Source organism: Salmo salar, chromosome ssa09 (assembly GCF_905237065.1).
Source record: "Salmo salar chromosome ssa09, Ssal_v3.1, whole genome shotgun sequence".
NCBI classification, from domain to species: Eukaryota; Metazoa; Chordata; class Actinopteri; order Salmoniformes; family Salmonidae; genus Salmo; species Salmo salar.
The window spans coordinates 26,964,373-26,986,723 of NC_059450.1; the positions used below are offsets into that span (position 1 = coordinate 26,964,373).

Below are 22,351 nucleotides of genomic sequence, written 5' to 3' on the forward strand. Positions count from 1 at the left end.
CCAGGACTTTAATGTCAGTAGGTGTGTTATGTACACTGGGTCATTCTAACGAACACCCTGCCCTGCCTGGCTTTTCAATTGGAGATTTGATAGGACCTGTCCATGGTTTGTCATACCACGTTCCTTTCTCCTCTGCTGAGGGAGCAAAGGGACCTCATCTAATCTAGGGCTGGTTAGATTGGCATACTGGCAGTGCCCTTCCCTGGTACTCATTCTCATCCATGTTCTTTAAAAAAAACTCCTACTATACTCCCTACTTTTTCTTCCTTTTTCCTCTTGTCTTATTAAAACAAGAGATATTAAAATCTCTTTAATCTGTCCTCTTGTTTTTGTTCCTTTTCCTCTGCTTTCCTTCCCTTCCTCCTTTCTCTTTCTCTTTTCCCACTCCAGCCTCTGAGATAATTTACATTGGGCCGGTCAAAGGTAAGGTTTCTCCTGGTCTTCTGTCTGCTTTCTCCCCTTCCTCGCGGCCTCCCGTTTCCCTTACCCCCCTCACCCCTCAGCTGGAGTGATGGTCTGGTCACCTGACAAGGCTGTATCCATAGGAAGCCAGCTGCTGCCCTTGTCACCTGACTGAGGAAATCAGCTGACTCTGGTTACAAGATAGGCTTTGCCTCACTCCAACAGAATCAAGCTCACTAAAACAAGCTTTGCTCACTATGTGTTTGTTTTGCTAGAAATCTGTTCATGTTTTGCTCAGCAGGTACCAGGAAGAGTGAAATAAAATGATTAAGTGGTTGGAAGAAGGATGGTATGTCCACTGCAATATATTCACCCAATTTCAAATGGACCACACCCATCCCAAATCCATACAGAAGCCATGTGTAGAAACAGAGACACTTTTATATGGTGACGATACCTCCTAGTTTACATCTAGGTGACAAAGCGCTGGGTGGTCTACCCCTCCAGACCCTAGCAGTCCCCAGTGAAAGGGGTTGAAGGATTAGGAAATGTTAACATAGTTGGTGCCCTCCAGCCCATTTGCACTATCCCGCTGAAAGTCAACGGCTGGGAGTAACCACTTTAGCCTGACAGTATATACTCTTATCAGCTTTCCCTAGATGTTTGCGATTCCTCCTGTGACCGTATGGGAGAGCAGCACTCTAGCTGACCTGCCTTGCCTCCCTCCCTGCATTTACGAGTCAACCTTTATAGAGCCTTCTAGAAACCCTTGCTGTTCTCATTACTTTGACTGTATTAGACACACACACACACAGGCCATTTCTTGTTGAGATTGTGGTTAGTGGTTTGGCCTGCCTGCTTTTTCAGGCCAATGGGGCCTGGTCAGCGTGTGGGCTGTTACTACAGCCAAACATTCTGGACAGGCTAGCCAACAGGAAATGTCATGGTTTCACATTGGTTATTTATGTCTTAGTTCAATTATCAATAGCTTAAATCTGAATATAACTCTATTTTTTCATACACACAAAACTATTTATACATGAGCACTTCTCCTCCAGCCAAGGGAGCCCAATATCTCCCTCCAAACACACATCCACCGTTTTCCCCTAAATGGAACACAAACAAATCAGAGATGCTAGCTTTTACACTTTCCGTGTAACACCCTCCACTGCCCCTCCCATATGTTGCTGGTTGTGCTGTATAGTTTGCTCTGTGCACCTCTCAGGTTGTGGACCATGTGCATAAAGCGCATCATCAACAGCATTGGCAGGGCATCAAGAGCACCTGTCAGATCGGTGCAGGCTGCAAGTGTGTGTTGTGGAACAATGTTCACTTTTTTATTTGGAGGCACTTGTGCTTTGCACGACACTCACACATTTAGTACCTTCTGTTGCAGGGGACTGTATTGTGACCGTGTTTTATCATATTCAGTGTTTTGCGGGTATGGTACTTGTGATGTGTGTCTTTGTCTTGGTGGATGTCACTTACACAATTGGGATCAATTTAGGAAGTGAATTGAAATTCCAATCTAAGAATTGAAAATATTTTTTTTTATTGGAATTTCAATCAATCTCTCAAACTGAAATGGAATTGTGCCCAACATTCCTCAGTCTAACCCAGGGTACAAAACGTGTTGTCTGGTTTGCAGGGAGCATCTACTCCAGTCCAGGCCTGTACAGTAAGACCATGACCCCCACCTATGACTCCAGAGACGGCAGCCCTCTGTCCCCCACCACCGCCTGGTTCGGAGACAGCCCCCTTTCTGAGGGCAATCCCAGCATCCTTGCTGTCAGCCAGCCAATATCCTCACCCGATATCCTGGCTAAACTCTACAAGTCCCAGTCCCTCCTGGACAAGGCCAAGATCAACCAGGGGTGAGTCGCCCTAATAATAACCATCTAGCACCAGTCTTCTCTGCTGTAGTGCAACTGGCCCCTGTTTCACAACTTTAAGACTTTGAGGTCATTCTGTTTGTGGAACCTTCTTTCAGAAGTGTGACAGTCACTGTTCTGTCAAATATGGTGTGTTTTATTTCTCCTGTGTGTGAAGGTGGCTGGACTCATCCAGGTCTCTGATGGAGCAGGATGTCAAGGAGAACGAGGTGCTCCTCCTGCGGTTTAAATACCACAGCTTCTTCGACCTCAACCCCAAGGTACAGTACATGGACTTGTTTTTCCATCAGATGAGACTTTAGGGTTTCTCTTAACTTTTATTGCGTTTCTCTGAATTGTGTAACAGCTTACACACCACAAACAAAATATGCACACACACACACTCCCCACCAGCTTACATCTGCAGCTGGCAGATTTTGGGGGGCGTAGAGTGGAGAGGAAGTACCCCTCTGGGCCGTCCTGTTTTCTCAGCTGGAATGTCTGAGTGCTGTGTGTGGGTCTATGCTATGTACTTGTGAAGAGGCAGGCTTAGTGCTATGTGTTCTCCCCCCTGCAGTACGATGCCATCAGGGTGAATCAGCTCTATGAGCAGGCCAAGTGGGCCATCCTGCTGGAGGAAATAGAGTGCACTGAGGAGGAGATGATGATGTTCGCCGCCCTGCAGGTGAGACGCGTGTGTGTGTGTGTGTGTGTGTGTGTGTGTATATGCGCGCGCGTGTGATGTTAATTGGCCTGGTTGAGGACTGCTTACTAAGCCCTCCAGTAGTTATCTTCTCTATGGGCTCACTGCCCGTTGAACAGAACACGGCAGAACAACTAATGAATTGAATGGGCGCGTTGCCCAGGGGTTAGACTTGGATGTGGTGGGTGTCTGGTCTGCTTCAGTACTCAAACTCAGAAACATGGTTCAGCAAATCCACCACTTTTCAACCTCGTTTTCATTATCTCCTGCACAATACCAGTGTCTACATATGTGAAAACGTTACATTTTAAAAAACGTGATTTTAAGACACTGAGATTCACAGTGACGTGGGGAGAGAAAATACCCTCCCTCTGGCTAGAAACTCGTTGCAGGTTTTGAAAATCAGTTATTCTTACTTTTAATCCTACCCTGTGACGTCACAGAGAAGCATTTTGTAGGACATTTATCTTTTTAGCACATACAAAACCGGTCAAAAGTTCAGACACACCTACTCATTCCAGGATTTTTCACTATTTTCTACGTTGTAGGATAATAGTGAAGACATCAAAACTAAGAAATAGCCCATATGTAATCATGTAGTAACCAAAAAAGTGTTAAACAAATCAGAAAATATTTGAGTCTTCGAAGTAGCCACCCTTTGCTTTGACAGCTCTTGGCATTCTCTCAACCAGCTTCATGAGGTAATCACCTGGAATGCATTTCAATTAACAGGTGTGCCTTGTTAAAAGTACATTTGTGGAATTTCTTTCCTTAGTGCGTTTGAGCCAGTCAGTTGTGTTGTGACAAGGTAGGGGTGGTATACAGAAGATAGCCATATTTGGTAAAAGACCAAGTCCATATTATGGCAAGAACAGCTCAAATAAGCGAAGATAAACATCAGTCCATCATTACTTTAAGACATGAAGGTCAGTTAATGCGAAAAGTTACCTCTGCTGCAGAGGATAAGTTCATTAGAGTTACCAGCCTCAGAAATTGCAGCCCAAATAAGACACACCTCAACACCAACTGTTCAGAGGACACTGCGGGAATCAGGCCTTCATGGTTGAATTGCTGCAAAGAAACCACTACTAAAGGACACCAATAAGAAGAGACTTGCTTGGGATAAAAAACATGAGCAATGTATATTAGACCGTTGGAAATCTGTCCTTTGGTCTGATGAGTCCAAATTTGAGGTTTTTGTTTCCAACCGCTGTGTCTGAGACGCAGAGTAGGTGAATGAATGATCTCCGCTTGTGTGGTTCTCACCAAGGAGGAGGTGTGGGGGTGTTTTGCAGGTGACCCTGTCTGTGATTTATTTAGAATTCAAGGCACACTTAATCCGCATGGCTACCACAGCATTCTGCAGCAATATGCCAGTCCCACTAAGAGCAAACCAGATGGGATATCATTTATTTTTCAACAGGACAATGACTCAACACACCTCCAGGCTGTGTAAGGGCTATTTGACCAAGGAGAGTGATGGAGTGCTGCATCAGATGATCTGGCCTCCAAAATCCCCCGAACTCAACCCAATTGAGATGGTTTGGGATGAGTTGGATCGCAGAGTGAAAGAAAAGCAGCCAACAAGTGCTCAGCATATGTGGGAACTCCTTCAAGACTGTTGGAAAAGCATTCCAAGTGAAGCTGGCTGAGAGAATGCCAAGTGTCCGAAGCTGTCTAGGCAAAGGGTGGCTACTTTGAAGAATATGAAATTATATTTTGATTTGTTTAACACTTTTTTTTTTTATTACAACATGATTCCATATGTGTTATTTCATAGTTTTGATGTCTTCACTATTATTCTACAATGTAGAAAATAGTAAAAAATAAATTAAAACCCTTGAATGAGTAGGTGTGTCTATCCTTTTGACTGGTATTGTATATAGACACTTGTTTGGTGCTGGCGATAATGAATAGGGGGTTGAAAAGTGGCACGATTGTCCTTTTAACTGTATGCAATATTGTATGTTTGCATGGAACAACTGCAATGAAACCAAAATGATCCTGTCTGTGACGCCTGGGCCTTAGCCCCTTGCTATTTCCGACCCTCGTAAAGCCTGAGTGACAGGACCTGGGGGTGCCAGCGTGTCCTCACCCCAACGGGTAATTATAGAGTACCGTAATTTCCGGACTATTAAGCGCACCTGAATATAAGCCGCACCCACTGAATTTAAAAAATATATATTCTTTTGAACATAAATAAGCTGCACATGTCTATAACCCGCAGGTGCCTACCGGTACATTGAAACAAATTAACTTTACACAGGCTTTAACGAAACACGGCTTTTAACAAAAATAAATAGGCTTTAACAAAACACGGCTAGTAACAAAAATAAATAGGCTTTAACGAAACGGCTAAATAAATAAAAACATTGCAGTAAACAGTAGCCTACCAAGAAAGTCATTGGTCACTATCTTCCTCCTCCTGTGCACTGAAACCACTGAAGTCATCTCCTTTCAAAAAAAATGTAAAGCGGGAAAAATCCATATATTAGCCGTGTCATTGTTTTAAGCCGCGAGGTTCAAAGCGTGGGAAAAAAGTTGCGGCTTATAGTCCGGAAATTACAGTAACCACAGCTACTAGTGCTGAGCGATTTAGTGCTTTCGGGTTCAGTTATTACAAAATAAACATGGTTTTCGGGTTTTGATACATTTTTATATGAAATGTATAATGCATCAAGTGGGTTGAATGCTGTAGCAACACAGAATGAAACAATGAATTAAAGTCCCATGATGGTAGTCAGCCCATTACTTCTTATTGACCATTTATTTACATTATTTGAATAAAATATCTCAGTTGTGTATATTACATTAGTTTTATTATTTCATTCCAAGTCATCATCTGATCTCTATAGAGCTGCTGCCTACTGTATGCTGTCTGATAAAATCACTATTTTAGTAGTTATTCAATGTAAATAAGGCATACTTTTATGACTGCTGAACACCAGCTATCATTCACTTAGATCATGTCTTTTCAGGTAGAGATACCTTGCGAGGCAATTGCTCTCTACCCTGCATTCTTCTCTTTTCTCAACCTCTCCGTGTCTGCCCCACGCTATCCTAACATAGCAGGCGTACAATAAATGCACAGACTGGACAAGTAGGTGCACAGTGGATTATGGTCATTGTCAGTGGTGATTTTTAGCATGTAAATCTTGGTGGGGCAAAGCTGTCCCAACAGCAGTCCCAACACCTTACCACTGCTATACCTGGCTATCAGCGGAGCCTTGTCTGGCAGGAAAAACAGTTAATTCATCCTCATTTACTGCCTTTAAAAAAATAAACAGCTGATATGGCTGACTTGCTTAACCTTTGTGTTGTCTTAAGGGTAAAAAATGACACAACACCATGTTTAACAGCAGAGAAAACCCCCTAAATTATATATTTTTTAAACTTGAAATTTGATGACTTTTCCTAGAGTGACCCCAACATTAGAAAAAGTGAAACATCGCCTTTGTTCATATTTTCATGAAAGCTGTACACCACCAGGGTACAAAGATTGTCTTAGGGTCATTTTTGACCTGTCAGTTATAAAATAATTGACACACCACAAAGACACACACACACACACACACACACAATGAGAAATTGAGATTGTGTGCTACTGATTGAACCCAGACCCAACTTTATTGTGCATGTGCAGCATCTCCCCTCCACGACCCCACATATGACTGAAGTTCACAGACTAAATAAACAATTTCAGACAAACATTTCTTGAAAGCATTGTTTACTAACGGGGAATGCAGTCGGAGGCTATAAAGGTGCTGCAGATGACAGTCCCTCCAGTTCTCTCTTTACTGAAGCCATGAGTGCACGTTTCAGTGCCCTACAGGACGTAGATTAGATATTTTTCAGATGTCCAGGAGGAACAAGTGAACAATGATTTAGAAGAGGAGGTATCTGAAGAAGAAGATGAGGAAGAATACAACCCAGAGCCCGATGCATCATCTTCAGATAACGAAATCCCCCAAGCTGAAAGACATTTTTGTCAAAGAACAGAAAAATAATATGGTCCTTGTCACCACATGACAACCAGGGCAGGATGGCAGCACAAAATGTCATAAGGATGACCCCAGGGCCCCAGGCCAGCATCCCGGAGTCGCCTCTTCACTGTTGACGTTGAGACGGGTGTTTTGCAGTTACTAAAAAATGACCAGTTTGCTGAATGACGAGTCGCCACTGGTCATTGGGAGTTAATTACCACATTTTCTGTGCTAAACTATTTTGAGTATTGGCCTGTTGGAAACTACAACTCCCTATTGCATCACACAGTTCGGGCTTGATCAGATTTATCTTTAGAGAAAAAAAAATATGGAATTCAATTAATTGAACCGACATCAGTGAATGAGTTGTTTTAAAAACCGAAAAATAACATATATTTTTATTATTTGCTCAGCACTAAGGCTACTGGACTCACCCCACAACTACCGGATGGACCACCCACTCCAACCGGACCTGTAGCCTCCTACACATTCCTCTATCCCCATTTACACTGAAAGCTGTTAACTTCCATGCTACGTTTTCCGACAGGGGCCGAGACGTTTATTAATACACCATTGGTTGAGGGTTTAGTGTTTCGACCCCTATGAGGAGATGCTGATCTGCAGTTTGTTTGGATTAACAGCTAGCCTGTCGCTACCTGTCTGTTAGCAAGAGAGTGCGATAGCTGTGCTAAGTTAAAGGTAGCTGTTGGAGTCATGCCTAAGGTTTCCCTGAAGAGAAGGGGTGGGTTTATTACATTAAGTGGTCTGTGTCCAGGGAGCTGGCTGGCATTCGCAGGCTATCACCTGGATATGTCAGCGTGTCTAAGTATAGCGATTAGCCCGCCATGTCCAGCTCAGTAAACAGGCCTGTATTTGGAGTCCTGCCCATAGGGTGGAGAATAAAAGCACAGGGCATGGTCTGCCAATCAGCCTTCTGCTCCAAATTCCAACCCTATACATACAACGCACACACCAGTAAAACACATCCCAGAAACACATGCGTGCACCAGAAACACAGTGTAGTGTGGGTGTCAGAGGTAGATGTATGGGGAGATTCTCATTTGGGCAAAAGACTGTCCTCTCTCCTCTGTCACCCGGAAACCGATAAGTGGTTGAGTGTTGTGGCAGTTTGTTAGTAGGTAAACAGGAGTGTCCTCCCCTCTCGATAGCCACTTTTCATTGAGGATACTTATGTTTATCCTAACAATTTTTTTGGGATCACTCTACACATTTATTTTGGGATCCACCCCCTGTAAACATAATTTGTGTAATGGCGTGCGAGTGGAGAATGACCATCTCATTTCAAGCAAACAAATTTCCAACCACTTTCACTCTCCTCGCCGACTCTCCTCGATTAACTTTGACCTTTTTCAAAAGGAGGCAAGAGAGGACGCAGGAGGTGAGCAAATCTAATTGAGAAAAGGCCATGGTGACATTGAGGGAGAAGCCTTTGTCCTACATTCTGAAACCCTAGCTGGCTATGGGCGCTTCCGCCACAGCGTCCTGAAATACGCCTCTTTTCCTTTCCAGCCCCCTCTACCTCTCTCACCCCCACACCACCTCACTCACTCACTCACTCCCTCCAGGCAGCTGTTCATTCATATAGCGAAGGGGACTAGTGGGAGGTGGGGTGGCTTGAAAGTATAAATACCATTTGTCAACAAGTTGTATTGAGTGTTGGTGAGTCATAGGCTTAGTGCCACTGTGGGGTGGATCAGACCGTTCTGAGACTGACTCTCGTTGGTCCACATGATAATGAGTGAATGGCCAGGCAAGGTCAGGGACTCTCCCCAATATTACAAACAGGATTCGGAACAGACGAGATGGTATTTCCATTGTGAATCAGTGTAGAAATGTTGCACGCGATGTCCCAAGTTTGCACTACTCACATGTGCTTCTATTAAAGACACATTTACAGTTACTGCTGAGATTGCAGCATCTAGACCCTCCCACCCATTTTCTCTACTAAATCATACCCTTCCCCCCCAAAGCCACTGTGTCTCGACATGGTTGCTACACACTGTACACATACTTTGTTTTACAGTGATATTGTGGCGACCAGGTCATCTGATGCAGCACTCCATTGCTCTCCTTCTTGGTCAAATAGCCCTTACAAAGCCTGGAGGTGTGTTGGGTCATTGTCCTGTTGAGAAACAAATGATAGTTCCACTAAGCGCAAACCAGATGGGATGGCGTATCGCTGCAGAATGCTGTGATAGTCATGCTGGTTAAGTGTACCTTGAATTCTAAATAAATCAGACCGTGTCACCAGCAAAGCACCCCCACACCATAACACCACCTCCTCCATTCTTTATGGTGGGAAATACACATGCAGAGATCATCCGTTCACCCACACAGCGTCTCACAAAGACACGGCGGGTGGAACCAAAAATCTTCAATTTGGACTCCAGACCAAAGGACAAATTTCCACCGGTCTAATGTCCATTGCTTGTGTTTCTTGGCCTAAACAAGTCTCTTCTTATTGGTGTCCTTTAGTATTGGTTTCTTTGCAGCAATTCGACCATGAAGGCCTGATTCACGCATAGTTGATGTTGAGACATGTCTGTTACTTGAACTCTGTGAAGCAATAATTTGGGCTGCAATTTCTGAGGCAGGTATCTCTAATGAACATCCTCGGCAGCGATCCTCATGAGAGCCAGTTTCAGCATAGCGCTTGATGGATTTTGCGATTGCACTTGAAGAAACTTTCAAAATTGTTAATCTTCCGGATTGACTGACCTACATGTCTTAAACGGACTGTTGTTTCTCTTTGCTTATTTGAGCCCTAAAACTTTTGACCGGTAGTGTACATAGAAACAAAACCCAATGGCGCAAAACAGAAAAGTGAAATGTAAGTTTACTTTTTTTCTATTGACGTTCTCAATATAAAACAAGAGACTATTTGATCATGTGGTATTGAAATGACATGTCACCTTCATGGCATATAGGGTAAAGGACTGTAAGCTAAACCTTAACCCCTTCTCTATTTGTCCCCCAGTACCACATCAACAAGCTGTCCATCATGTCGTCAGGAAACCACATGAACAACAGTGAGAAGGAGGTGGATGAGGTGGACGCTGCCCTGTCAGACCTGGAGATCACCCTGGAGGGAGGCAAGACCTCCAACACCCTGGTACTACACCTTTCTGTCCTATACTAACCCTAACCCTGTCAGACCTGGAGATCACCCTGGAGGGAGGAAAGACCCACAACACCCTGGTACTACACCTTACTGTCCTATACTAACCCTGTCAGACCTGGAGATCACCCTGGAGGGAGGGAGGAAAGGCCCACAACACCCTGGTACTACACCTTACTGTCCTATACTAACCCTAACCCTGTCAGACCTGGAGATCACCCTGGAGGGAGGGAGGAAAGGCCTACAACACCCTGGTACTACTTTAGTTCACTGAATGTTACTTTACTGCAATGCAAGAGGCTTGTTCAGAAGGCTAAATACTGTAGTTGGTATCACGTGGCCATTGTTAAACGTACCCCTCCCCAAATGACTGTAGTTTATACAGCTTATCTGAGGAAGTTAAAGCTTGATTACACAACTGTTCCTTTATATGCGACGCTGAAGCCAAACTTGAGGTCATTGTTAGTTGTGCAGAATCCTGCCCTTCTCCTTTCATCAATAAAGGTGTTGGTTCTTCTCTTCCTCTCAGGGTGATATCACGTCCATTCCTGAACTGGCCGACTACGTCAAAGTCTTCAAGTAAGTTCAGTAACTGCTTCTGCTGTAGAAGTTGTCTTTAATCACAGCTCTAGAATAAGTGTATCATCCTGAAATCCTAATCTTAACTAAGGTTGCAAATTTCCAGGAATTTACAATTAAATTCCCTGATTTTCCCAAATCCCGGTTGGAGGATTCCCGGAATCTGGAAGGAATAAGCAGGAAATCCGGAATCCTCCAACCAGGAGTTCTTGAAAACCAGGGAATTTATTGAAAGAATTTTGCAACCCTAATCTAAACCATTAGGGAGTAATTCAAAACTGACCTTAGGGGGGGATCACGTGACCCTTGAACGAGATGGCCGCATGAACTAAGAGCTCCACACAAGTAGTTTCCAATTCTTAATCTTACCTCTACTTCAAGTTAACTCCTTTAGCTTTAGTCAAAAAGTCATGGCGGCTACAAAAGGCGACATTACAGGTGACATTTTTACCAGGACTCGAACATTAGCCGCGGAAAAAGCCTCCAAGAAACATTAGCCAGGAGCAAGAGGACCCATCCCCCCCGAGGCTTAACAAATGCCAACCTCGCACTCTGACGAAGACATCCTTTCTGAGCTGAGATCCCAATGTACAGAGCTCAACATCAAATTAGATTGCATTAAGTCTCAGCTCAGTGCGATAGGGGGCAAGGTGACAACCCTGGAAAATGCTTTGCCTGACATCAACAACAAGATAAGCATCAACGCGGGGTGCCTGGATGAGGCAGAGGATGCTATCCATGGAAAACTCACTGACCAACACCATGGAAACCATAGCATATGCTAAAAAGAAAATGGAGCATCTGGAAGAGAAAACAGAGGACCTGGAAAGCGGGGCGAAGGAATAATTGTGTTCTATTAAATCTGGGTGAAAAAGAAGAGGGAAACATGCCACCGATCCGCTACCTGCAAGACAAACTCCCCGAGTGGCTCCACCTGTCCACCGACAGGCCTATAGAACTGGAGAGCTCACTGAGCACTGAGGCCCCCACCAGCAGCCAGACAACCACCGTGCCCAATCACTTACGTTTCCTGAGATTCACTGACAAGGAACGAGTCCTACAGGCGGTGAAAATCAACACCATTACAGTGGGAAATGCCAAACTCGCTTTACACCAGGACCTGTCAGCTGGAATATGCCAAAAGCGCAGATTGTTTGACGACGTGAAGAAATACTCCATTGACCGAGGCATCTTTAGGGATTCAAATACCCAAACGAGCTCAGGATTCTTCACCAAGGAGCCCTGCGACACTTCAAAACTCCAGAAGATTGCTAAATGTTTTTTGAAGGACAATCCTGGTCATTGAGAAATGGACCAATGACTAAAAGCGATTACTGTTATTACTGATGGAGGTAAGACAACATATAGCCGCCATCCAAAGACCCACCCGCCCCACTAAATGTCATTATAGCCGTCTAATTTGTATTTATTTTCTTTTAGCTGAGAGAGGGATAGGCTCTATAGCCTAACCTAGGCCTACTAACGTTTCAGCCTACTTTATTTAGCCTTTTTAAAAATGTAAAAAAATATATATTAGGCCTCCACCATTTATAGGCTGTCGATTACAATACATTTACAGACCTAGCTAGAAGCTCAATGTGTCAATTTTATGTCTACTGCCTTATCCTGTTGATATTACGTTTTAATAAAAACAAACCACTTATCCTATAGATCCCTCTTAAGGATTTTCCCTAACATTTCTGTTTTATTTGGTCCAAACGATTAGCCCTATGTCCTTTTGGGGTAGATATATGTAGGCTGGGCTGTTGATTTTGTTTTCGCCCTCTTTTTTTTTTTTTTTATGTGGTCTGGTCGTTGTCACTTACTCAATGCAGGGCGGAGATGAGGCATTTCTTTAGTGGGGAGGGGGAGACGTTGTGCGTTGCTAACTGTTCCCTTTTTTTTTCGGAACATAGAATTGAGACTGAGGGTGGGGCTAATAGATCCAACAGGATATGTCGAGTTGTTTGGGAACTCGGCTGGGGTGTTTAGAGATTGTTCTTTTATGTACACCATTTCTTTTTCTTTTATGTGATTGCAGCTGTAACTATTATCCACATTTACCCATAAGATGACTTGCACTAGAGTTTAATTACTGTTCGATGACGTTGACTAGTACCTTAAATCTATTGACATGGAACTGCCATGGTCTAGGTCATGCAATAAATACTATGTGCTCTAAAAAAGGAAAAAGCTGAAATTGCGCTATTACAAGAGACACCTCTGTGATGCTGAACATGCTAAACTCTGCAGAGCTTGGGTGGGACAGGTGTATTTCTCATCTTTCAAATCAAACAGTATCCATAAGCATGTTCCATTCATAATTGACAAAAACATATCTGATCCGGAGGGGAGATTTACTTTGATAACTGGGTCACTGTATGGGTAACCAATTACTATCTTAAACATATACGCCCCTAACACAGATACTCCTGCTTTCATGTCCAAAATGATAACCCTGCTCAATGAGCATTGTGTTTCCTTTGGAGTGTGGCTGGAGATTTTAATTGTACCCTCAACCCAACCCTGGACAAATCATCAAGTCCCCACCACAAATCCTAGATCTGCAAAGATGTTGAACTCTCTTACTAAAGAGATGGGACTGATAGATATCTGGAGAGAGACTAGCTCATCTATGGACTGTACATACTACTCTAATGTCCATAACACCTACTCCCGTATAGACTACATTTTTATCCCAAAGATTTTCATAAATTCAGCCACGTGTACAATCGGACCCATAGCACTTTCAGATCATGCCTTTGTTCACCTCTGCTTTGACCTCTGCAAAAACATCCCGAGGGCAAAGAGCTGGAAATTCAACATCTCCATGTTCTCAAACGAAGTGTTCCATACATTGGTAACTACATGGATAGACAACTACACACAAGACAACAAAGACTCTCCTGTTTCTCCGGCCACAATGTGGGACGCTGCCAAAGCCACACTAAGAGGTCATTTAAATGCATATGCTTCCTCAAAGAAACAAGCAATGGAAGCACACAGGCTACATCATGAGAGGGAGCTGGAACGCTGTGAAGAAGTACATAAACAATCCCCGGACAGCACCTCCTGGAGTCAACTTAAAGCAGCCAAAGCCAAACTGAAAAAATAAGTTTTCTTTACTAAACAGAAATACCACGAGTATAGCAATAGGCATAGTAGATTGCTTGCTTACCAATTTAAAAAATATATATATGTCCGAGCGTACAATCATGGCCATTCGAGCAGCAGAGGACGAGGTCACATATGAGCCAAAAAATATACTTTTCATGATTTTTACTGCAAACTATATACTTCTGCATCCGTATGTTTTCTCTCAGAACTCCATTTCTTCCTAGAGGGAATCTCGCTACCTAAACTATCAGAGACTGACCAAGAAGATCTCAACTCCCCCTTCACTCCTGAGGAGGTCCTGGAGGCAATTACCTCCATGCCACCTAATAAGTCCCCAGGCCCAGATGGGTTCCCCAGAGTTCTACAAAGCTTTTTGGCCCCAGCTTAGCCCTATTTTCATGCCAATGCTGGATGATTTTTGCAAAAACGGAGCTCTCCCAGACTCTTTGTACACAGCCCTCATTACAGTGCTGCTCAAAAAAGACAAGGTCCCTCTATCCTGCTCGTCCTTCCGGCCCATAAGCTTGTTGGATTTCCACAACAAAATAATTACCAAATTGCTTGCCAAAAGTCTAAACACTCTTCTTCCAAAAATAATAAAAGCGGACCAAACAACTGGATTTATTACAGGTACTCTTCTGATAACATTCACCGTCTTTTTGATATTATTGATCAAGTAAACGAACAGAAGACCACTGGATGCTGAGAAGGCGTTCGACAGGATTGAGTGGAGCTTTCTGTACTCAGTCTTAGAAAAGTTCAATATGGGCCCAAACTTTATTAAATGGATAAAGTCCCTATACTCTCATCCAAATGCCATGGTGACTCCTAACGGTCTGAACTCTGACAGATTCCCTTTGGGACGGGGTACAAGACAAGGGTGCTCGCTGTCCCCCCTGCTCTACTTGTTGGGGGCGGAGCCTCTGGCAGAGTTGATAAGGAGCAATCCAAGTGTTGTGGGTGTTTTCTGCTGGCGGCCTGCAGCACAAGATTTTGCTCTACGCGGATGATGTCTTGCTCTACATATCCAAACCTGATAAATCCCTCCAATTTTAGACACAATTGCTCAGTATGGCAAGTTTTCAGGATATAAGATACATTTTAACAAATCCACTGTTTGCCCTCTCAATCTTACAATCACCAGCTCTATGATGACACTCTGTCCGTTCCAATGGAAGACAGGAGTTTCAATACCTTGATCTTTGTAACACCAGATCCGAATTGCCTTTTCAAGGAAAATTATCTCCCACTCCTGGATCGAATCAAGAATGATCTCCAAACCTGAATCTCCCTCCCAATTAGCTTAGTCGGAAGAATTAACATCCATATGAACATCCTCCCTAGATTGAACTATTTATTTCAGATGCTCCCAGTTTCCTTTTTCAAAGAAACTAACCAAAGCATCACCAAATTAGTATGGGGCAATACAAAACCTAGGATCAAGTTCTCCACTCTATCGAAACCTGAATCTAAGGGTGGTCTTGCCCTTCCCTCCCTTCAATTGTACTACTGGTCTGCCCAAATCCGCAAAATGCTAACATGGATCACAAACAGACAAGACTCAACGTGGATTCAGATAGAAGCCCAATCCTGTTCATTGCCCCTAAGCTCAATTATATTCATTAATAACTTTAGTGAAGAGGGCAACATAGCCAAAACCTTTGATTTACAGCACCCTACTAGTGAGGAGGGACTGCAAGAAATACCTGGGCATTTCCTCCCCAATATGTTCTCACTCGCCTATAGTATGCAACCCAGACTTGCCAAAAGCCCTGAGTGATGCCAACTTTAATCTTTGGCATACTCTAGGAATCAGGATCTTTTCAGACCTATTTCATCAGAAAACCACTACACTGAAATCCTTTCAAGAGCTCTGCAGTGAATTCAATGTGCCAAGATCAATTTTTTTTATATCTTCAAATTAGACACATCATTTCCTCATTTACTTGCAAGAGGAGGTTTAGAGCTCAGCTGAATGAAGTTGAGACCCTTCTTGATACAGCACAATCCAATAAAGGCAAAATCTATATCTATAGACTACTTTCTGAGAAAGGAGGCTCCTCCTTTACTCCTTTGAAAATAATCTGGGAAAAGGACTATCAGTAATGATTTATGGGCGGAGGTTTGCGACAGGGTATACTGCTCCTCTACTAATGTAAAAATGAAAATCTAATTACACATTTTTGTACACATTTTATTACACCCCAATGAGACTCCATAGAATGAAAACGTACATTTCTCTTAACTGTAAAAGATGCACCTCTGAAAGTGGAACGTATATGCATGTATTTTGGAGTTGTAGAGAGTGCCAGATTTTGGCAATCTATACATACTGCTGCACAGAAAATACTGATGTACACTTTGATATGACCCTGTGTATCTATCTTCTTAATGCCCAGAAGGACTTTGTTCTTGATCCTGACAGAGAAAATTTGTTTGACTGTCACATACTTTGCTAAGAAATGTATTCTTCTATTGTGGGCTTCTAATACTTCTCCTACATTTAAAATGTGGATTGACCAGATTGTTGTCTTTCTTCCTCTTGAAAAGCTCACTTATGACCTCCGCAAGAGACATCCCAAGTTTGATAGACTCTGGTCTCCACTACGCAACTATATTTCAAATTGGACAGAGTGAATGGGGTGATTAGGGAAATGAGCAGATGCATGTTGTGTAAGGTGCTGGAAAAACAAATTATTTGTTCGTCGTCTCAGCTAAGGCTGGAAATGGCTACTAAGAACCTTGATAGTGCTGCTGCAAGGTTTTTTAAATTATTATTATATTTTTTTTTTTAAGTCTGTCACATCTGTGAACGTGGAATGTGTTTTGTTGGTTGATTTGAAAAACAAGAACTTAATAAAACTTTAAATTGAAGAAAATAAATTGACCTTAGATCAGTGGCTACAGGCCAACTAGCCAGTTCCTGCGAACGCTCCAGACTGCCTCTGTTGAATTCCTTTCGTCTTTCCTTGATGCCTTCTAATGACAGGCCATGCTCCTTTAAAGAATGCATTGTCCCTGGGATGTTAAATCTAATACTAGGGGAGCAGGAAACAAGGTTTGGACCCAAATTGGAGAGCTGTTGTCTGTTCGGTATCAAGCTAGGCTGTGTGGATTGTGTTTGTGGATGGGATTGTTCACAGGGCCAGCTGATTGGTGAGGCTGAAGATGTAACAAAGTTTGTGTGGCCACTGCGCTCAGAGCAGGTGTGTCAACCAAAATGTAATAGAATTCCTAAATTATGTAGCTGGTACACACTCAAAGGAGATTCAAGGTTTCTTTTAATATTTATTTCATTCAGGGGTAGGTAGATGGACAACAAACCTTTCGGCCTAAGCCTTCGTCAGTGTCATTCACGGCTTAGACCTAAACGTCTATCTACCTACCCCTGAATGAAATTAATACAAAAAAGAAAACTTCAATCTCCCTTTTGAGTGCATACCAGCTACACAATTTACAAATGTAGCAAAAACACTAACTAGCTAGGTTTGCATCCAACTGTAACAACTAGCTAGGTTTGCGTCCCGCTGTAACAACTAGCTAGGTTTGCGTCCCGCTGTAACAACTAGCTAGGTTTGCATCCAGATGGTACCGTCTTATAGGCAGAAACTCAAACAGGATGTACCAGTGACGAGAACCATTCAACGCTGGTCTGACAAATCGGAAGCCTCCCTTCAAGATTGTTTTGATCACACGGACTGGAATATGTTCCGCTCAGCCTCCGAGAACAACATTGACCTATACGCTGACTCGGTGAGTGCGTTTTATAAAGAAGCGCATCGGAGATGTTGTACCCACTGTGACTATTAAAACCTACCCTAACCAGAAACTGTGGATGGATGGCGGCATTTGTGCAAAACTGAAAGCGCGATCCACCGTATTTAACTATGGAAAGAGGTCTGGAAATATGGCTGAATATAAACAGTGTCGTTATTCCCTCCGCAAGGCAATCAAACAAGCAAAATGCCGGTAAAGCGACAAGGTGGAGTCGCAATTCAATGGCTCAGATACGAGACGTATGTGGCAGGATCTACAGGAAATTACGGACTACAAAAACAGCCACGTCGCGGACACTGACGTCACGCTTCCAGACAAACTAAACGCCTTTGCCCGCTTTGAGGATAATACAGTGCCACCGTCACAGCTCACTAACAAAGACTGCGCCCCCTCTCGTGAGTGAAACATTTAAACGTGTTCACCCTCGCAAGACTACTGGCCCAGACGGCAAGGCTAAATGGCCCAGACGGCATCCCTAGCCGCGTCCTCAGAGCATTCATAGACCAGCTGTGTGTTTACGGACATACTCAATCTCTCCCAATTCCAGTCTGTTGTCCCCACATGCTTCAAGATGGCTACCAGTGTTCCTGTACCCACAAAGGCAAAGATAACTGAACTAAATGACTACGGCCCCGTAGCACTCACTTCTGTCATCATGAAGTGCTTTGAGAGGCTAGTCAAGGATCATATCACCACCACCTTACCAGCCACTCTAGACACACTTCAGTTTGCATACCGCCCCAACAGGTCCACAGATGACGCAATCGCCATCACTGCTCACTGCCCTATCCCATCTGGACAAAAATAATACTCATGTAAGAATGCTGTTAATTGACTACAGCTCAGCATTCAACACCATAGTACCCTCCAAGCTCATCATCAAGCTGGAGGTCCTGGTCTCAGCCCCGCCCTGTGCAACTGGGTCCTGGACTTTCTGACGGGCTGCCCCCAGGTGGTGAAGGTAGGAAACACCACTTCACTGTTCCTCAACACAGGGGCCCCACAAGGGTGTGTGCTCAGCCCTCTCCTGTACTCCATGTTCGCCCACGACTGCGTGGTCATGAACGCCTCCAACTCAATCATCAAGTTTGCAGATGACACAACAGTAGTGGGCTTGATCACCAACGACGACGAGACAGCCTACAGGGAGGAGGTGAGGGCCCTCGGAGTGTGGTGTCTTGAAAACAACCTCTCTTTCAACTTCAAAAAAACAAAGGAGATGATCGTGGACTTCAGGAAACAGCAGAGGGAGCACCCCCCTATCCACAACTCAGAGAGGCTGCTGCCTACATTGAGACCAAATCAGTGGACACTTTAATAAATGGATCACTAGTCACTTTAAATAATGCCACTTTAATAATGTTTACGTATTATATTATTATGCTTACATTACTCATCACATGTATGTACTGTATTTTATACCATCTATTGCACGTTGCCTATGCCGCTTGGCCATCGCTCATCCATATACTTATGTACATATTCTCATTCACCACTTTAGATTTGTGTGTGTATTAGGTAGTTGTTGGGGAATTGTTAGATTACTTGTTAGATATTACTGCACTGTTGGAACTAGAAGCACAAGCATTTCGCTACGCCCATATTAACATCTGCTAACCATGTGTATGTGACCAATAAAATTTGATTTGATTTGAAAAACACCGATGACGAACTAGGTTTCCATCCAACTGGCGACAGATTCTCATGCGAATATTCCAAAATCTGCATGAAAACATTTTCCCACCAGAGATGTTTCCATCAAATTGACCCGTTGCAGATAAGTCTGTGCTTGATGACCTGGTGCACATAAAAATACCTTTTGCGGTTCTATTCCCATGTACCTCTCTCTCTGCCTCTCTCTCTGCCTCTCTCTCTGCCTCTCTCTCTGCCTCTCTCTCTCTCTCTCTCTCTGTCTCTCTCTCTGTCTCTCTGTCTCTGTCTCTCTCCCTCTCTCTCTCTGCCCCTCTCTCTCTCTCTCTGCCTCTCTCTCGCTCACTCTCTCTCTGCCTCTATCGCTCTCCCTCTTCTATGTATTTTCCAGGCCCAAAAAACTGACACTGAAAGGCTACAAGCAGTACTGGTGCACATTCAAGGACATCACAATTTCCTGCTACAAGAGCAAAGAGGAGGCTCATGGGACACCCTCCCTCCAAATGAATCTGAGAGGTACCAGGACCCCCCCACACACACACACACACACTGAAGAAGGCAACAGTTCCTTTATGACCTAAGTGTGTGTGATCCCCAGTGGTGTGTGATGGATGGTTTTGACCCCCTCCTGTCCCCTTCCTCAGAACTTTTCCTTGTCTTTGTAGGTTGCGAGGTAACACCAGATGTGAACATTTCCAGTCAGAAATTCAACATCAAGTTGCTAATCCCAGTGGCTGACGGCATGAACGAGATCTGGCTGCGGTGTGACGCTGTGAGTGTGGCTCTCTGGCTTCCTCTGGTTGCATGGAGGACCATCTGTCCCAATGTCAAGAATGCAATACATTTACTCATGTTACATTTAAAAGCGACTTAGAAACATATTAAGACTGATCAGATTTGTGTCAATAGTTGGAGTTTAGGTGAAAATATTGCAGTTACCACATCGGAAAGTACTCTAGGACCTAATGAAAAGCCTTGTACGTCATTGGCCTCAGCATAACCACCACCTCCCTCCTTCCCTTGCAGGAGAAGCCATATGCCCACTGGATGGCAGCGTGCCGCCTGGCCTCTAAGGGGAAGACCATGGCAGACAGCTCCTATAACCTGGAGGTCCAGAACATTCTGTCCTTCCTCAAGATGCAGCACATGAACCCTGACCCGCAGTTCATCGCTGAGCCAGCTGTCACCAATGACATCAACTCTGAGTGCCTGGTGTCGCCGCGCTACCTGAAGAAGTACAAGAACAAGCAGGTAACTAGCCAGGGGCTGTGTGGAGAGGAGACCCCATCAATGTAGACAATAGATGATTGGCCCATCACTCCCTGGATTCAAATACGCATGCATACAGATGCATATTGCTACACTGCAAGGGAACTGACAAAAGCTATGGCAACAAAAAACAACACTTAATCATGTTCAGATGAGTTGATGTTAGTCAGGTGAAGGTTTAAGGATAGTCTTGGTCCTCCATGGAGGTAGGATGGAGAGAGACGAAGGGGGAAGAGGTGGGCAGAGCAGTGTTCAGGGTGGAGGTTGTTGTTTACTTCCCAGCTGGCCTGGGGTGCCTCCTGGCATCTGGGTTGTCCTGCACAGGAATGCAACCGCCCTCTATCCCTCCCTCTCCAAGGGGAACCCAGGACAGCAGTCTAAAAGAGAGGATTACCACAAGTCACGCTCAAAGGCTTTCTCCTTACTCTAATCAGCTTCCTTCCCTAGTCTCCCTTCTGTCATTTTCCTCTGAAAGGAAGCTAGTTGACTGGATAAAGGTCCACCATGTTAATTTCACCCATCCATATCCTGCCAGATCTGTGCTCAAGTAACAGTATTGCTTCTGTCCCTCTCTTTCGCCCCATCCTGGGCTTGAACCAGGGACCCTCTGCACACATCAACCGTCACCCACGAAGCATCATTACCTATTGCTCCACAAAAGCCGCGGGCCTTGCAGAGCAAGGGAAACAACTACTTAAAGGTCTGAGCGAGTGACGTCACAGATTTTAAACGCTACTAGCGCGCACCGCTAACTAGCTAGCCATTTCACACCAGTTACACACAATAAGGAAAGGAGAAGAGGAAACGGATATATTACTAAAGGTTGCGAGTCACAGCCAGAGAAAGAGACGCAACCTAAAGGAGTTGTCTTACTGAGAAATCCGAAACAAACCACCAAAAGCCAACCAATGACGAGAAGTCACATTTACGCATTAGGCCCTCATAGGCAGAGATGAACTTACGTTTTTAAGTAACAGTAAAATTGTGCTCTTTATTTAGAAAATTCCAACATAAATAACAGGCTGATGCGTATACCGGTAACAATGAGAGGGGGAGTGGTCTTCCCACGCTTACTCACTCAATGTGGTTCTGATTTAAGCTGTATAGGAAAAGTGGGAGGTTCTTTTGGTGTGTGTTGGTTAAGTGATGTCTCGGTACTAGTCTGGGTTTGGACTGTAACCATAGCTTCAGCCTGACGTGAATCTGGGTCGTCTAGAAGAAGAGCATAGGGAAAGACCACTCATAGTGTGAGTGAGAAGGGAGGAGAGAGCTAATCAAACAGGAAATGTCTATCCAGGGTCGACATCCTAAAAACAGTCACCGTGTCTGCTGGATCACACTGGAATGGTGTTTTTGTCCCAAAGAAGGAGACAGACTGGTTTATTCTGCATTGCTGCACAAAAACAGGATGTGTGTGTGTGTGTGTGTGTGTGTGTGTGAGTATGCATGTGTGTAGTATGCATGTGTGAGGAAAAAAATGGCCCTCCCCTCAGATCTCATAGTAGCACCCCTCCTAGGTTCTCTCCCCAGGCCTGCGGGTCTGTCTGTATGGGGCTGTGGTTCTGGCCCAGCTCCAGTCTCAGTTTGGGGCTCTGAGCTCCAGCCAGGCAGGCAGGGGATGTCCCTAAGGCACCACATGAAACTTCTCTGCCTGGACAAGGCCGCTGGCAGTGTGTTCAGAGAAGGTGTGTGTGTGTGTGTCCTTCATGCAACTGTGTGTATGTACTGTAGTTGTTGTGTATGTGAGAGAGTGCATGTATTGTATGCTTGTGGACATACAGTATGTTTGTGAGTTTGTTTGTTTGGGAGCTTCAGGAAATGAGTCCTGTCTGGGAATGCAGAGCGGGAAACCAGGCTGGGA

At 44.2% G+C, this 22,351-nt stretch overlaps 1 protein-coding gene across 9 annotated transcripts in view; it reads left to right on the plus strand.

Annotated features, from left to right (window-relative positions):
- The window catches only part of LOC106611119 (fermitin family homolog 2), a 90,197-nt gene that overhangs the window by 62,595 nt on the left and 5,251 nt on the right, over positions 1-22,351 (plus strand). For 5 of the 9 annotated variants that reach the window (XM_045723545.1, XM_045723546.1, XM_045723544.1 and 2 more), the window contains exons 5-13: positions 391-423; positions 2,051-2,276; positions 2,452-2,554; positions 2,851-2,958; positions 9,958-10,092; positions 10,628-10,677; positions 19,613-19,737; positions 19,887-19,993; positions 20,248-20,472. In XM_045723545.1, coding sequence (XP_045579501.1) covers positions 391-423; positions 2,051-2,276; positions 2,452-2,554; positions 2,851-2,958; positions 9,958-10,092; positions 10,628-10,677; positions 19,613-19,737; positions 19,887-19,993; positions 20,248-20,472 — 1,112 coding nt within the window. The remainder of the gene's footprint in view (positions 1-390; positions 424-2,050; positions 2,277-2,451; positions 2,555-2,850; positions 2,959-9,957; positions 10,093-10,627; positions 10,678-19,612; positions 19,738-19,886; positions 19,994-20,247; positions 20,473-22,351) is intronic. The other 4 variants (XM_045723551.1, XM_045723549.1, XM_045723550.1 and 1 more) reach the window with 1 other exon arrangement.